Consider the following 18,239-nt stretch of genomic DNA (forward strand, 5'->3'; position numbering starts at 1 on the left):
GTTTTTAACTCAATATGACATAATGAAATACCCTTTTTAACCTTTTTCAAGTGCTTGTAATGACATGAAATGATGAAGTTTTTTAACCATAATGTATGAAATACAGTCATAACAAATACCTTCCTTTTCCATGTACAATTTGAATGTACATTTTCAATGATTTACATAAAGAGTATCAAACCAAACTCTGAATTAGTCAGTTATCACTATCCTTAGCACCATATCCCTTTGTTGCAGAAAAACTTTTCTTTCATTTAATGTTCATTAATGTACCGTATGCTGAACAGGATGTAAACAAAACAAAACATGCATTTTTAGCAATAGTTATGTCTTTTTATAACCAAAAAACCTGTGCTGTTTTATATGTAGCAAGCACAGTCCATGGCTACAGACCTTATGCCTCTTCGGGGGGTGCTAAACTATAAGTAATCATCTCAAAAGACAAAAACAATAACGTGCAATCTTTTTGCAGCAAAAGAACAGCGTGTCTTGTCTTCACACCGCTGTTTTGTCAAACTGTCCCTCTGCGTCGCGCAGGTCATAACGTCATCCCAAACTCTTTTGAAAATAAAAGCATTTGACTCAAAACAAAAATAAAAGGATATCGACTTAATACAGGTATACTTCAGAATAAAGCAACAACAACAAATGTCTTTTCACCCCGGAAATGTTTTAGTGCAAAATGTATTTGGGTTCTTTACAATATATATATCATATATGTATGTATAAAATTGTGTTTTATATAAATAAACATGAAAAAATTGCCTGCTCCTACGCACAGGTTGACCCAGTAGGTGTGCAAAAGGACCTTTCTCAGGGGCGTCAATTGGGTATGGCAAGGCATGGCAGGTGCCATTGGCTCCAGAAAAAGAATCATGAATAGTAGCCTAATGCAGGTGTAAGACCATTGTGTTTGCATTGTGTTATAGGTATAATGCATAGTTTCTATGCATTTCAGGGGTTTTAGGGGGGTTGACCCCCTAAAAAAAGGATAGATGTCCCTTATTTTAATCTCTGGGAGTTGGCAACGCTAACCTTGCCATACTTTAGCTTTTGCTGAACTGACACCACTGATCTTTCTCTACAAAATATGTATAAACATACCATGTTATTGTGCATTCATTACTAAGCTATTAAAATATGTCATGTTATGTTTAAAGACAAATTTACATAAAAAAAAAAAAAAAAAAAAAAGAATGAAAAAACGTTTTTAAAGTTTTTGAAAACAAACATATTTTTTAATCAAACAACAATTTTGCGGAACCCCTGCAGTACCTTCACGGACCCCCTAGGGGTCGCAGACCCCCTGTTGAAGACCTCTGGATTAGAGATTTTATGTATTTTCCCCACAAGTTATTTTCATTCAAATGAAATGTGATTGAACTTGCACTAATAATGACTTTAGTTGATTTTTCACTCTTTAAAATATAGTATTTCTTAATTACTAATAATTACAGCTTGTAGATTGGCTATTTTCACGATTTAAAATTGTTTTTAAATAATAATAAAAAAGGAACATACAAGATTTCCACCCGACAGCCGTAATATATGTATAGCCAATATATGGTTCTGTATGAGTCATTTTTTGCAGATTTCATTCTAATTAGCTACTATGCCTGCATATGAATTTCATGGGCCTGGGTAGGTCACCCTGGCTTGGCGGAGATATGCCCTGTAGCGCACACTCCGCACACTGCAGCAGCAGGTGAAAGCAATTCACTTAAACGAGGGCTGTGTTGTGCACCAAAAAAACGGACTAAAACTGTCACATTCTAGCTGCTGAAATAAACTTCCCAATTAGAACATTGTTGACAAACGAACAGATATCATGGATGTGGTTTGCAAAAGGATTATTTATTTCTTGTCCATCAGAGCGGTGAGGTCACTCTTTTGTATGATATTGATAGCCTAAACTTTTAACTTGTTTGCAGTCATTCTGTTGCTTGCTTTATATTAAGACTCATAATTTGGGGATTTTGGGGATTTCGCTGTATTTTATTAGATGTATGCATCTATATTTTGCCGTTGAAAAAAACATTGGAGCACATCGGTCTGTAGGACTACGGAATCCTCTCTCTCTCTCTCTCTCAGGCTAGAAATCAAACCTACCATTGATTAGTTCAGGCTGTGTTAGATTTATCTCCTGTTTGGCCCGGTAATGCTTTTGTGTCTATTACACGGTGTTGCGGGATTCCGAAGGTTCATAGGAGGCTCAAAATCAAACCTACCTACCACTGTGCAGGGATGAAGGGACTGGTGTCTAAAAAAAAAAACGTATTGACAGGAAAATCGCGCAGAGGAAAAACTGTGAAATCAGTTGCTGAGCGCAGCTTAAATTTACTTGCACTACCAAAAAAAGCCTGATGTTGCACTGAAGTGAAATTGTTTTATTGTGATGCATTTGTATGCGATTTTGTTTACATTAATTGAGTCAATCGGTTTCTCTCAGTGTGTATATAAACCTACTCACAAGTTCAACCATACCCTCGACCTTGTTTTGGTCTATGGTATTGAAACATCTCATAGTCTTCCCATATAATGAGAACCTCTCCGACCACTATTTGATAACTTTTGATTTTACATTACTCACCATTGGACAAAAATGTATATGGTAGAAATCTATCTGATAGTGCTGTGGGCAAATTTAAGGAAGCAATACCATCAGCCATCAACTCAGTATATTCCAACACAATTGAAGATCTCTATACTTATAGCCCCTCTCAGGTCGATCACCTTGTTGATAGTGTCACAGGCTCCCTTCAGACAACGCTTGACTCTGTTGCTCCTTTAAGAAAGAGGGTAATAAAGCAACAGAGGCTAGCCCCATGGTATAACTCTGGAACTAAAAATCTCAAGCGAACGTCACGTAAGCTTGAAAGGATATGGCGTTCAACCAAACAGAAAGAATCCTGTATAGCCTGGCAGAACAGCCTTAAAATATATAGGAAGGCTCTCTGCAATGCCAGAGCCACCTATTATTCATCTTTAATAGAGGAAAACAAAAACAACCATAGGTTCCTTTTTGACACTCTAGCCAAATTGACAAAAAGTCATGACTCCACCGATCCACGTATTCCTATATCCCTTAGCAGCAGTGATTTCATGATTTTTTTCAATGGTAAAATCAACACTATCAGAGATAGTATTGATAACCTACTACTCTCAGCCCCTACTGGACCACCCGCCGATGTAGTATCCTCAGAAGTGGCCGTACGACACAGTGCATATTTGGACAGTTTCTCCCCGGTCAAGCTCTCCGAATTCACTTTAATGATCACATCTTCCAAACCAACGACCTGTCTGGTGCTGCATTGAACTGGTTTGAGTCCTATCTGTCTGACAGATTTCAATTTGTAAGCGTTAACGATACACCTTCATTACGCGAAAAGGTTAAATATGGAGTCCCACAAGGCTCTGTACTTGGACCAATACTATTTAATCTATATATGCTTCCTTTAGGTGAGATAATTAGGAAACACTCTATACATTTCCACTGTTATGCAGATGACACACAATTATATCTATCAATGAAGCCAGATAAAACAGATCAACTGGCTAAGCTTCAAGCATGTCTTATAGACATCAAGAGTTGGATGACCCGTAATTACCTACTCCTCAACTCGGACAAAACTGAAGTTATTGTACTTGGCCCTAAGCACCTCAGAGATAAATTAGCCGATGAGAATTTTACCCTAGATGGTATTACCTTGACCTCCAGGGCCACTGTAAAGAATCTGGGAGTCACTTTGACCAAGATATGTCCTTTAATTCAGTCCCACATAAAACAAATTTCAAGAAATGCCTTTTTTCACCTGCGTAATATTGCAAAAGTTAGGCACATTCTGTCCCAAAATGATGCAGAAAAACTTGTCCACGCATTTGTTACTTCTAGACTGGACTATTGCAACGCTTTATTATCAGGCTGCCCAAGTAAGTCCCTAAATAGCCTGCAGCTAGTCCAAAATGCCGCTGCGCGCATACTGACAGGAACCAGAAGAAGAGATCATATCACTCCTTCATTGGCCTCTTTGCACTGGCTCCCAGTTAAATACAGAATAGAGTTTAAAGTTCTCCTCCTCACATACAAGGCTCTCAATGGACAGGCACCAGTATATCTCAAAGAACTCATCGAGCCCTATAAACCAGCCAGAACACCATTGCGTCCACAATATGAAAAAATGCTTACGGCTCCAGGAAACCCCCAAAAAGTTAGAACAGGAGGCAGAGCATTTAAGTTTCAGGCACCTCAGCTGTGGAACCTTCTCCCAGTCTCAGTCCGTGAAGCAGACACACTCTGTATATTTAAGACTAGACTAAAAACCTTTCTCTATGATAAAGCCTATAGCCGAAGTGTATAGACTCAGTCACCCTATAGTCATCCTCTCTCCCCTCCCCACTAGGGTTGGGTACCGAAATACGGTTCCGGTGCGGAACCGATAAAGAAATGGTCGGTACCGGGTACCCAAAACAAATATGTAATTTCGGTTCTGCATATCGGTTCCTAGATGCGCTAAAAGCCGTTCAAATAAAGTCGTTTAGAAGTCCTACACAAACAGCACAATCTGAGCAAAAATCACAAATCCGGTAAAAAACCTTTGTATGGAGATGTATACATCAGCAGCGTCTCTCCGTATGGAGGAGTAGAGCTGCTGCTTCTCTCCAGGCGCACTCAGCCCAGCCACATTCCTCCCCGCATCGCATGAAACTGAAAGTGACTTCTTCAAAAGGAAGGAATGGCAGACCTAATATTATTAATGCATTTTGGCTGTGTGTGCAATAATGCAACTGCAGACATTATAATGCATTTTGCTAGGCTATTCAATATTTGCTTTAATTTCTTGAATATGGCAGGGTAATGTTTTGAGGCATATTGTATTGTACTACACAATAGTAAATCAATAATTCTACACAATAAATAAATATGTTTTAAATAACTGATCTCAATATGGACCCATTATAGTTATGATAAGTTTTGCCATAATCATGTAGCTCTACAACAGAGGCACAGCCATGGAAGCAATGGTACAAAAAAACTTTAATTTTTTTATATATATTTTTTTTTTAAATGAATAATTTCCGGCTATTCGGTATTCGGTTTCGGGCCAAGAATTTTCCATTCGGTGCATCTCTATTAAATAAACATTTGACCTCTTATTTTTTTACCATTTTGGAACCGAAATATGGAACCGATAGGAACCGGATCCGATAAGCAGAACCGGAACCGGAACCGGCCTCGTAAAAATCCTAACGATAACCATCCCTACTCCCCACCTCCCCCCTTTCTCCTCTCTCCTCCCTTTGGTTGTGTGGGTTTGTGTCCCATTGGTACAATCGTAATTAACCCTGTACGGATTCACGCTAGTAAGGCCTGCCACTAATTCTACAACCGGGGACCCGCTCCCCGGAGTTTCTTTTATTTCCCACGTCGCATGGACTGTCACTACGGACCCCCAGCTGCGGCTCAAGACTGTGACTGCTGACCGGGCCTCTCCATGGAGCACGACCGTGGATTTCTACTACACTATACCACTACACTATACTGTATATTATCTTAACATTCTTATATTATACCATTATATACTGCATACACATTATTGCTGTACTATATTATATTATCATATTATATTATCATATACTATCTTACACTATTATATGTGCTACTATTGTTATTGTTACTACTTGCACTGTATCTCTTTCTGTCTCTCCTCTGTCTCTCCCTCTCTCTCTCTTCTTTCCCCCGACACGGTCGAGGCAGAAGGCCACAACCCTAGAGTCTAGGGTCTGCCTGACGTTTCTTCCAGTTAAGCGGGAGTTTTTCGTTGCCACTGTCGCAAAATTGCTTGCTCAGGGTGGGATGTCGGGTCTCTTCTCTACATGTAAAGTGTCTTGAGACAACTTGTTGTGATTTGACACTTTAATAAAATTGAATTGAATTGAATTGTTTGTTGATGTACATATCGTCGCTGTCCGATGAAAAACACTTATCTCCAAAAAACATAATTTTTCAGGAGCATGTAAAAACTGTTTTTTTTCAGAAACTAACAGGCCAAATGAACCTAAAATACTGTTGTTAAACACATTTAGCACCACGAATAAAAATATAGCTGTACAAAATCATGAGTCAACAGTTTAAGGTTTTCAATGGACTTACAGGGTTTTCTTATGAGATATGTGGAGATACGTGAACCTCTTCTGCTTTTATGACTGATTCAGATGACACTCGCACGTCAATGATCTGACTGTAGTTTCCCTACGTTGTACTTCGGAGGTTCCTCTGATAAATCTAACATGAAAGCTTACATATTGTCATGTTGTTGCCATACAGTAAGCACAACATCTTGGGACTTGGAATTTTAACTCTGACAGTCAACAAACAAGCTACAAGTTACAGTGTGACCATGCTGGCCGGTGCCGTTAATCGACTATCGTAACGTTACCTGTTGTCATGATGGTTGCTATGCAACGGAAACTCCGATGTGACGAGGTAGTGCAGTCAGTTGTCAGTTTACCTCGTGTCACCAGGCTAGTCAATAGATCAGAGCTCATGTCGTTGCCATAAGGACTACATCTTGGTTGATTTTATTTTAACAGTGGCAATCAACTAAAACGCTAGAAGTTATAGCATACCGTCAAGCCGTTGGACTGATATAACGTGACCTGTTGCAATGGTTGCCATGCAACGAAAACTGTCAGCTGTCTGATCAGCTCATATTGAGGAAACGGTAATTTCCTTGGTTCAAAACTTAGGCTACGTTCAAATCTATCCTTCTGAATTCCTAGCATCCATGAAAGTTGTAATGGATGATTACAAAAAAACTGTTTGGCTAAAACAATCTAAATACAAACAGCTGTTGAATTGAATACAACAGATTACAGTGGAAACAAGGCCTAGGGCTTTATATCCCAATAGCATAACCATTGACTGTACTGCCTGTATTAATGAAAATCTTGCGAATAAAGAATCAATCAATTCCTAATCGTGTTTAATAATCAGCACACCCTCTGATGCTATACCCAAGCTAAATAAGGGTTAATGTTTTAGAAACAATGATGTACAACAGGCTATCTTTATTATAGTACATGTTGGCAGACAGTGATGACCAGATGACCAAATTAAGGAATACAGTGAGTCATCTTTAGGCTGGAAGGAAGACTACTGTATTGCTCAAATAGCAAAATAGTAATAAATACAATTGCCCAGAATTGTTAAGCCCCAACATTTTATAATTTATTTGACACTGGCTCCAGTTCGTGGCACGTTCATCTAGAAATCCAACTCATTTTTACATTAAAACATTAGCCATGTAATCATATTTGAAATGGGCAAATAAATAATAAATAACTAAAAAAAACTCAGTTTGTGGCACATTCATCTAGAAATCCAACAACTCATTAAAACCTTAAACATTAGCCATGTAATTATATTTGAAATAGGCAAATAAATAACTGAATGAAACTTGCACTGCCCTAAAATGGTCAAAGTCTTCTACAGTATAAATTCTTAATACCAACACTTTTCAACATAAAACCCCTCTGTGTCCAGGCAGGGAGGAACATGAGAACCCATTGGAACGGTGGTAACGATCCCGCTATGGCATCCAGGTGATGTCATAGAGCGAGAAGAGTGTGCGATTCTATAGTAGAGTCAAAAATGGAGGTTCCGTGACCATCCTTTGGCAAGTAAGGTTTGACGATTGATTTGACCTCTATGGACCCTTTAGAAAAGATTTAGCCCCCAGGTCCCTCCAAAAAATCCTGGCATTTTTTGCTAGACAGCCAAATTCAAAATGGCGCCCGGCGCCATCTCTAAAAATTAACTTTTGATCTGAATGACCTAGAATCATGTATGAAGGCACTTTTCCATACAAGTCAACCATGAGGATTCCAAATCTGACACAATTTTAATTGTAAGACCTTGTTTTGACTCCGAAATTCAAGATGGCCGACATCCAGTAGAGTAAAAACTTATACCCAGGGGGCAAAGGGGGGTATGCTGCATTTGCCCTGCCATAAAAGGTTGGCCACCAGAAATAATATCTATGACCCAGTAGGATCACAACCTATATGGACAACCCGGTCACCTTGCTGCTGGAAATCCAATATGGCCGCCTCAATATTATCAGAAAGTAGCTTTGGCAATAACTTTTGAACCAGATGGGCTAGAAATAAAAACTTGGTGTCTATTTCATGGTTTCAGAGCATGAGAAACTCAATGGAATACTTATCTTTATGATTGGGTGTGTCTGGACCTTTCATTTGCATATTTCCAAGATGGACGCCACGCGAAAATGAGTTTTACTATGACTTTTACAGTGACAGCTGACTGTTATGGCAACAAGTCTGCTTTTTAAGCAATATGAACACATTTGGTCAGTTTGAGCTTTAATTTATATGTTGTCAATATGGCAGACCCACACCATGAGTCTGGTCAGAGTCGTGTAATCCGGGACACAGAGATGGTAGTCAAGGTCATGGCAGCAGTGGAGACTAACCCATGATCAACATATCTACAGGACAGTGTGCTGATTCCACAGTCAAGGACGACTTGATGAGTGTGAAAGAACTGGGAGGCACTGAAGGCACTGTGTGAGTCACTGTCCAGTGAACAGAAGAAGACAAGCATAATGAAGCTTAACACTTTCTACACTCAAAACACATCATCTAAAATATCTAAGGGGAAAACCTCAGCACCTGGCAAGAGCAATGAAATTACTGCCCTCCTGCGCATGACCCAAATCATAGCCAGTGGTGGAGAACTCAACCTTGTCTTTATAGGCAACCACGAGTGCAGTGACTTCCCCCCTTCCCTCTTCCAGGAAGATGGCAGGATGAGAACAGGTACCAAGGCAAGCCTTGTTAAGGTCCTGAAAGAGGAGACCAAAGTTGCATGCATCCCTGACCTGCTTACAGAAGACATAAAAACAGCAGTAGTTATTGATGCTATGTATGCCATGCGCCATTGGTCGTTCCTGAAAGGTGAAGCATTTGGAACAATCGCTGAACGATACCAACGTCTGCTGTTGAATGATGTGCCTGCTGGCACAGAGATCATTCACTTCTGTTTTGACCGGTACAGTGGACCTAGTCTTAAGACAGCTGAGCAAGAACACAGATATGCTTGACCAAAACCTGCCAAAGAATATGAAGTCAGTATGCATTACACAGCTCCAGATCCTCAGGAGTTTTTTGCTGTGTCAGCTAACAAGGCAAACCTATTGAGTTTCCTCTGTGACGAATGGTGTGAAAATGAGAAACTTAAGGCGGCCCTTGGTCCAACACATCTTTACCTGGGTGGGGGGGTTAAAGAAGAGACAAGGAGTGTGGTGATCAATGAGGGGTCTATTGAAGATGTCCCTGCACTATAATCCACACAACAGGAGGCTGATACAAGAATAATACTCCACACCCTGTACAGCGTCCAGAATGACAAAGTTGACAGAGTTCTCATCCATGCCAATGACACAGACAACATCATCATGTGCCTTTACTATGCAGCAACCCATCTCAGATGCCTTCCAGAGCTGTGGGTGAGAACAGAGCAAAATTCATACCTTCCTCTCCATCAAATGGTATCAGCACTGGGGCTCGCACAGTGTCGTGCCCTGCCCTTTATCCATAGTTTAAGTGGCAGAGATACTGTACCACCAGCTATCCCTTCTTCACTGGGAAGAAGGCATGGTTCAAGGCCATCATGCGTCTGGATCTCTGCACTTGAGGAGTTTGGTGAAAACTCTTATGATTCCCTCTCAGATGACGTCCATAAATCCGGCACGAGACCTCACAATTGCTGTATATACATCCAAAGAGGACCACAAGGAGGATTTTGACCTGAGTAAGCTTAGAGTGTACAAGTTCCTCAATAATAGATCAACCCTCTTAAAGCTGCTGCCCCCGACAGAGAATGCCTTTGACCTGCACCTGAGAAGAGCTGTCTCTCAGTGCTAGCAATGCAGTCCCCCTTGCATCTACCGAGCCAGCCTGGCCTGTGTCAATGAACAAGGCAATATCATGCAGCTGTATCAAAGGCTGCCAAAAAAAACTGTTCCCGTGCAAAGAAGGCAATTCCATGCTACTTAGGATGCCATTGCCAGGGACTGGAGACACGATGCAGCAGGATCAGTGCAACACATGACAACAGTGACAGTGAATAGCATTGTACCATAGTATCATTGGCTTTAGAAGCAGGCAAGACAGCACCATAGAGGTCAAAATAAACCTTTTGTAGGCAACCTCAATTCCGCCTTTACTCTATTTGTCACTAAGTAGTCTATCTTTTGTTATGTTACTTGAATGCATACCACTATGTTAATTTGTATAGCCCTAAAGTTGAAGTTTATGGCAAGTCTTGGAGTGTGCATGTGTCGGTTTATATTGTATTTAGTTTATTAAAATGATACATAAGATACGTTGTGGGCTTTTTCTCCGATTTTCTCTGCAATCATCCCCACAACTATAGATCTATAAATCAATAAATCTGAGGGGAAATGTAATACCATACATTATTTATGACTGCAGCCATATTGACAACATATAAATTAAAGCTCAAACTGACCAAATGTGTTCATATTGCTTAAAAAGCAGACTTTTTGCTGTAAAAGTCATAGTAAAACTCATTTTCGAGTGGCGTCCATCTTGGAAATATGCAAATGAAAGGTCCAGACACACCCAATCATAAAGATAAGTATTCCATTGAGTTTCTCATGCTCTGAAACCATGAAATAGACACCAAGTTTTTATTTCTAGCCCATCTGGTTCAAAAGTTATTGCCAAAGCTATTTTCTGATAATATTGAGGCGGCCATATTGGATTTCCAGCAGCAAGGTGACCGGGTTGTCCATATAGGTTGTGATCCTACTGGGTCATAGATATTATTTCTGGTGGCCAACCTTTTATGGCAGGACAAATGCAGCATACCCCCCTTTGCCCCCTGGGTATAAGTTTTTACTCTACTGGATGTCGGCCATGTCGGCGCCGGGCGCCATTTTGAATTTGGCTGTCTAGCAAAAAATGCCAGGATTTTTGGGAGGGACCTGGGGGCTAAATCTTTTCTAAAGGGTCCATAGAGGTCAAATCAATCGTCAAACCTTACTTGCCAAAGGATGGTCACGGAACCTCCATTTTTGACTCTCTAGGGTGGTCATCACTCCTGATGGCGGAGGGCATCGTAGAAGCCATGGAAATCTTTAGGCAACACCAGCTAGAAATCCAACAACTGATTGTTCTGCTAGATTACATTAACATTAGCCAACACACTGCTTGAAATAGGCAAATAAATAAGTACATTGAATAAACATTGCGCTGCCCTAAATGGACAAACTCTTCTACAGTACAGACGAACAGTAACACTACACACATGACATTTTTCAACCACTGTAAAACCATTTTGTCAATTTAAGTGTGTGTGCTGGATTCCAGGTAGTGATGGCATAAGACAGAACGAGGAAGGGGGACAGAGACACTTTGAGATTAATACCAACACTTTTCAACATAAACCCCTCCGTGTCCACACAGGGAGGAACCCAGTGGAACGGTGGTAACGATCCCACCTTAGAGCAAGAATATCATTAAATCAAGTTTGTGATTCATCATTCCAAATGGTGATAGGTGATCATAGAGAAGGAGAGAGAGAGAAACCGAGAGGGAGAGAAGAGTGTGCGATTCCAGGTCTTCACTCCTCATGGCGGAGGGCGTCGTAGAAGCCGTGGAAATCTTTGGGCAACACCAGCTTCATTTCTTGCAGGTGTTTGAACTTCAGCGCCTTAATGGTGTGCCTAGAAGTGTACAGTGGGGCCACTTTGGTGATGTTGCTTTTCTTCCTCAGAGATGGGGACTCGTAGGGCTTCCAGGCGTCTGAGTGGTTGATCTTGTACTCCATACTGCCATCCACGTTGTACCTAGGATGAATAGAAGGGGGGGAAATGAAGAGAGGGACAGTGACGGGGAGAAAAGTCAAGTTTTAACTGATTACACAGTATTGCATCTTTGAACATGTACCACAATGTAGAAGTAGTCTGTTACAAGTAAAAGGCCTTTGTTCAAAATGTTACTTGAGTAAAAGTATTGGCATCAAAATGTACTTAAAGTACCAAAAATAAAAATACTAAATTGTTTGAAAATGGCAGATCTACAACCTCACAACTCATCGCGATGCGACCCGTTGTGAGCTCGTAGATCGGCTATTTTGGAATAGGGCTAAAGTGGTTAGTGTAGGTTTTATAATGTACAGTAATCATTTATATCCACAAAGTAACTAGTAACTAAAGTTTTCAAATAATTGTAGTGGAGTAAAAGTACAATATTTTTCTCTAAGATGTAGTGGAGTAGAAGTAAAAGTACTGAAAACTGGAAATACTAAAGTAAAGTAAAAATACGTCAACATTGTACTTAGGTACAGTACTTGAGTAAATGTACTTAGTTACTTTACACCACTGGTTTATTGTTACGGTTTCCACAGCTATGTCATTATGTATTCAATACCTGATTGCTCGGAGGTCATGCACGGTGGGATCCCCAGCGACCTTTCCCGGGCGGATGGATTTGCAGAGGTTCACATGGCTGAAGTTTGTGAAGAAAGTGTGGTCCACATACTTCACATGGTATGGCCTGGGATTGGAGCGCGCTCCCCGGATGGCAGCAACATACTCGGCTGGAACGCAGATGTCTCTGTTCCTCAGTCTTCTCTCAATCACACTATGCACAGAGTCGCACTCCATTTGTGTGTGACCTCTTTCTAGGTACCTCTTTCTAGGTAGGTGTCACAGTCTTCTGTGTCTCAGTCGCAAACTTGAGGAGGGCATTGCTCAGGAGCAGGTTTCGATTCTGGTAGCCGCATCCATCACTCCACAGGATGTACTCTTCATAAGAGGGATGTTCTTTGAGAAAGTGCACGATACATGAAGCAAACTCGTTGGCAGAGATACCAGCTTCACCCTCGTGCCATAAGTAATTTGATGCATCGTGTGAACTCATGTCATAAATGGTGAAGTTATGGACACAGAGCTTGGTCTTGAAATAGAGGGATGAGGCTTGTAGCTTGGGGCAGAGCAGGAGCCCCTGTAGATCCATGCATGTCACCAAGGTCTTCTCACCTGCCTCTTCTTTGTCCTTCTGCTTCATGGCTCGTGCAGTGTCTTTTTTGGTGCAGTGCTCCTTCCATGTGGCAGCATCAATGTTCCCAGCCTTGAACGCACAGCATGTATCACACTGGTCTTTCTTCGGGTGAAAAAGGGACAGATTTAAGTCCTTAAATGTTCTGGTGAACACTTGCCTTGACAGAGCCTGAATGCCATCTAATGCACTGGAACGAGTGTACTCTGCATGGAGGTGATTGATGGACTTGAACACAGGCTCCAGGTACATCTTAGAGGATGAGGACCTGCAGTAGTGTGAGGGAACTTTTGGAAGGTTGAGAAGAAAGGTCTTCAAGAAGTCCACCTCCTCTCTCCTTACAGTCACTCTCTTCTTCTTATCTTCCTCTGAAGGGCTTTCCCCTCTTCTTCCTATCCACTTCAAAAAAGACCATTGCTTCAAGCCTAGGGTTGACAGGAACATGCGTTGGCACACTCTGAGTCTTCTACCATCTACGACAAGGTGACAGAAAATGGATGCCGACCTCCTGGATTTCTCTGCTCCTGTCCGCCGTCGCTTTACACTGCTCACCTCTACCAACGATTTAACATAAATCTTCCTCTCTCGCCAGTCTAATTTCTCCCAGGAGTACTTGAAGATCTCTTCTCGCTTAGACTCTTCTGCTTTGCTGCAGTGCAGTTTAGTGGACTTGTGGCAGGCTGCAGACTGGCATGACACACCCATTTTTCTTTCCTCCTTTAACACAAACTCTTGATTCTTCCTCCCGAGATATGACTTGCCACTCATTCTCCGCCTTTTCTGGATGTTGTTCTTCCAGGTCTCTGGATTTCTCCTCTTCCTCGGCCTACCCAGACCAGCATCACCACGAGAGGAGTCCTCTTCCACCTCAACGCCTAAATCTGGTTACAAAAAAAAGAGAAAACAATGATTGTCATTCAGACGTGTGTGTGTGTGTGTGTGTGTGTGTGTGTGTGTGTGTGTGTGTGTGTGTGTGTGTGTGTGTCAAACCTTCCATCTCCCCAATTGACGAGTCCTCCACAACCGAATCTCCTTCTGATGAAAAACAAGACAAAAAATAAGTGGTTGTTCTAACATGAATGAAATACTTTGACATTATTGTGATGATACTCCAGCAGATACAGATTGACGATGTTAAGGTTAATATCACATTTTCAACTAGTACAGCAGGTGCAACAATACAAAAACAAACATTATGTGGGTCTCAGTCTATGTACACTGTAATTCACAAAAACACACCACCAACCTTCATTTCCAGATGTAATCGCAACAGCTGACACAGCACCGTCATAATCAACTTGGTCACATTCAAGTGGATCTTGGAAAGATACAGATTAACATTAATAGTACACTGGAGACATAGTACACTGGAGACATCAGCTAAAAAAATACTTTGATTCATCACATACCAGAACAGCTTGAATCAACCTGGTCATCTTGAAGAAGAAAAAAAGAGGAAAAAACACTTTAATACTACACTTAACATGTCATTAAACTGTGGCTGACTTATTCCCATTTTTTAATTCCACAAACCTTCCTCGCTGCTCTCACTGTTCTCTATTACAGCCTCTGCTTCATCATGTCTGCCCCTGACACACTTCACGTTAACCAGGGCACACAGCTCTTCCATTGAATACATCATTCTGAAAAGTTATACTGAAAAGGAGAATATAGCGTTAAAATCAGTCGGACACAAACACACTAATGGTACGTTGTTGTTCTGGCAGCTTAGTGTATGGCAGGGGTCTTCAACAGGGGGTCTGGGACCCCTAGGGGGTCTTCAGAGTTACTACAGGGGGTCCGCCAAATCTTTGTGTGTTATGATTATTTATTTTTTACCTCAAACCTAACTTGAACTCTATAACATCCCTTAGGAGAACTTTAGCCAAAAATAGCAGATGTACAAGCTCACACCCTTGAACTCTATAGCATCCCTTAGGAGAACTTTAGGCAAAAATAGCAGATCTACAAGCTCACACACTTGAACTCTATAGCATCCCTTAGGAAAACTTTAGCCAAAAATAGCAGATCTACAAGCTCACAACGCCTAGCAGCTTGTAGATCTGCTATTTTTGGCAAAGAGGTTTGGTGTAGAGGTAAAAAAAAAAATCTGAAAGGGGGCAAGGGGCATCTGAAACTCAATTTTATACAATATAGAGTAGGGGGTCCCTGCTTCATCTCTCTCTCAGCTAGGGGGTCCTTGGCCTGAAAACGTTGAAGACCCCTGGTGTATGGTATAAAAATGGTAGCCTTAGATCAAGTCTTAGTGACCGCCCCGCCCCGCCCCCAATTTGACCTGTAATTTCACCAGTAAAGTCTGTATTTCTAAAAACATGTATAAATGCGCAAAATATAAGGTGCTTACCCGCTTGCCCAAAATGTTAACTAGGTGTTCGGCGTGTTTGTACAATGTATTAGTCCATATCTTTCAATAAAGTAGTGTTTTAATCCCATCTGTTGCCGAACGCCATTTTTCCTCCTTGTTTACATTGAGTGTAATTCCGGCTTTCACCAGGTGCGCCCCGTCACTACCACCCAACTTCCGACAGAATTCGGCCACAGACGGGATTAAAAACCCTTTTTTTATGGAACACTATGGATTAATACATTGCACAAACACAGCAGACACATAGTTAACATTTGGGGCAAGCGGGTAAACACCATACATTTTGCATCTGTACATGTTCGGAGAAATACGGGCTTTAATGGTGAAATTCCAGTGCGAACAATGGGGGTGGTTACTAAGACTTTCGTAGATACAAAAGGAAAAGTCAAACTCGATAAAAAAATACATCTACCATACTATTTAGATCAAGACTATTAGTCTTGATCTAAAGCTATAACAATTGCAAACAATTTGATATGTAGCGCTAGTTGATGTTGACGGAGGCAAACCATGTTTGATCGAAGCAAAGTCAGTATCCGACGCTGTTATTGAAACTATCTGAGATCTGCTTTGAACAATGCTTTAACTTATAAGTGCCTAAGTAACAATCCACACGACGACAAGGATAATCGTGAACATGATCATTAGTAACCTAACATACAGTTGTCAAACAAGACGTTTGGTGATACTTTACCTTGTAATAATGGTAATTTTCTCCTTTTCTCTTCTCATCTCAATAAAGTCTGTGACGGTAGTGCGCTGCAGAAAAGTTTGTTGCTGAGAAAACTTGACTTTTCTCCCGAGGTTCACATACGCGCGGTGTGATGGACAGGTCGAACATCCAATGGTGATTATTGTTTCAGCGTATCTCCACCCCTTCAACATACGTCGTGTGATGGACATCTCAAACATCCAATGGTGATGCGTGTTAAATAGATTAGTAAATAAAACACCTTTTCATTGGTCATTTACACATCAGCCTAGACCAGTAGAGAGAGGAGAGCGGCTGTATTCCATCTATAGTAAAAAGTGAAAATCAGAAAAAATGGACTTACGTGGTTTTCATTGGACAGCGACGATATGACACATGCTGTGACAAACTGTGCAACTTTAATACATGTTTTATACCTTGTAATAATTCTGACCTTTTAGTGCATTTATTTTAGTTTTGTCCATTTATGGTATTCTTACAATTTATGGGGGTGTGGTAGCATTTTGATTGATTTTCAGCAATTTGTCTACCTTTCATTACACAGTAGGTTGTGCCATTTTCTATGTATTAAGCATAAGCTTTTAGCTACATGTGCCATTTCAAAACTTCAAATGTCCTGCCATCGGCAAGACAGTACATTTTCAGGGGATTCCCAGGGCAATAAGAGGGACAAAGAAGGGCATTTAAAAGCTGAATTATTTTGATGATCACTGCTTTTATGATGCTAATTAATTTGAGCAACTGGTCAAGGACCTCTTCAAATCACCTTTCGCGTCATAATGAGTCTGACACCTTCTTCAACACACATTCTTTTGTTCTCATGTATATGGATGTCTGTTGAAGGGAAAAACGGGGGTGTGTAGTGACAACTTATTTTCAGCGGCAAAACAGTGCATTTTTAAGGGCAGAACAGGGAGGAAAAAAATGCATTTTCAGGGTACTTTCAGGGAAAGAACAGTAACGTGTGAAGTTTTGAAGTGGCACATCTGTAAATGTACTATGTGTATGTTTCATTTTGCTGGATGCCAATCACTTCAATAGTTTTCTTTATCAAATTTGCTACATTTCATGAACTAAATTAAAATATGATTATATTAAGGCACCAATACTTGTTTCAGATGTTAGGTATATGTATTTATGACATTTGAGAAAGTTTTTGTGTTGCCAAAATCAAAATAACCCATTTTACAAGTAAAAACAGCAGCACAAGATTTTTGTTTTTTGGTTATTCACTTTTATATACATTTTTGGCTTGTAAAAAAAAAATCGACAGGATTTTGTGCAAGGATATTTTAACCCAAAGTCCACAACGGTATTGTCTATGCAAAAATGCATTGAAAAAGTAATTCCAAGACGTGGGAACGAAATTCAGCACTTTTTGGTGGGTCACCACACGGCCTAACACATATGCAAGGGATAATGCATGGGGAGGTGGTCATTATTGAAATTTGAAGCCCAACAGGGTGATTATAACCACCCTGAAGGGCTTATTACACGGCTACTTAATTAATACATAAATAAATGTACCCAAAAGTAACAACAAAACGAAGTATTTCCTTGCGTACAGCAATGATTGTATTCCATAAGTGTTCGGCTGGGCAGACAAGTACGCCTCGGAAAACAAATGACAGTATTCCACAAGGTAACCGGAAAACTCGTCGCAAAACACACTCGCCCCCCATTCTATATACCGCCGATTTGCTTGTAATACCGCCGGATTTGTAGCCTGGTAAACCCTCCCTCCGGAAATCTCATTTCCATTTGATTTCTGGAGTGAGTCTGGCCTGGTTACATGGCGCCTTTCCGGCGTTAACGAACCCTATACCTAACCCTCACCCTAACCCTAACCGCACGCGGAAGACACTAGTCGGAGTGGCGAGATGTCGGGATGGAAGACGGTTACCGTCTGGCCTGAACGCCCATTGTGGGGGTTTCTAGTGCATTACCAAATAACCAAGCCTATCAGCGTCGTCGCTCATCGTTCTGTGATTGACAGCGACAGTTGGCCATTCAGGTGGCGAGTACGAGTGAGCC

The 18,239-nt window shown here is 40.9% G+C and overlaps 1 protein-coding gene and 1 long non-coding RNA gene across 2 annotated transcripts; both read right to left on the reverse strand.

Annotated features, from left to right (window-relative positions):
- Positions 1-11,138: 11,138 nt before the first annotated feature.
- LOC311048745 (uncharacterized protein) lies at positions 11,139-13,984 on the reverse strand. Its single transcript, XM_084062020.1, has 2 exons — positions 12,478-13,984; positions 11,139-11,894 (listed from the first exon to the last, which is right to left on the reverse strand). The coding sequence occupies exons 1-2, from the start codon at positions 12,711-12,713 to the stop codon at positions 11,669-11,671; spliced, it is 462 nt and encodes a 153-aa protein (XP_083918146.1). The 5' UTR covers positions 12,714-13,984; the 3' UTR covers positions 11,139-11,668.
- Positions 13,985-14,352: 368 nt separating this feature from the next.
- LOC311049037 lies at positions 14,353-14,764 on the reverse strand. Its single transcript, XR_014601154.1, has 3 exons — positions 14,641-14,764; positions 14,517-14,543; positions 14,353-14,425 (listed from the first exon to the last, which is right to left on the reverse strand). It is a non-coding gene; the product is annotated as an uncharacterized lncRNA (long non-coding RNA).
- Positions 14,765-18,239: the final 3,475 nt, after the last annotated feature.

Source organism: Gymnoscopelus microlampas, assembly GCF_963454915.1.
Source record: "Gymnoscopelus microlampas genome assembly, chromosome: 7".
Taxonomy (NCBI): Eukaryota; Metazoa; Chordata; class Actinopteri; order Myctophiformes; family Myctophidae; genus Gymnoscopelus; species Gymnoscopelus microlampas.

Coding starts and splice junctions, on each gene's coding strand:
- LOC311048745 (XM_084062020.1), bottom strand. CDS start 12,713: ATGGAGTGCGACTCTGTGCATAGTGTGATTGAGAGAAGACTGAGGAAC. Junction 11,895..12,477: donor CATGACCTCCGAGCAATCAG/GTATTGAATACA, acceptor TATTCATCCTAG/GTACAACGTGGATGGCAGTA.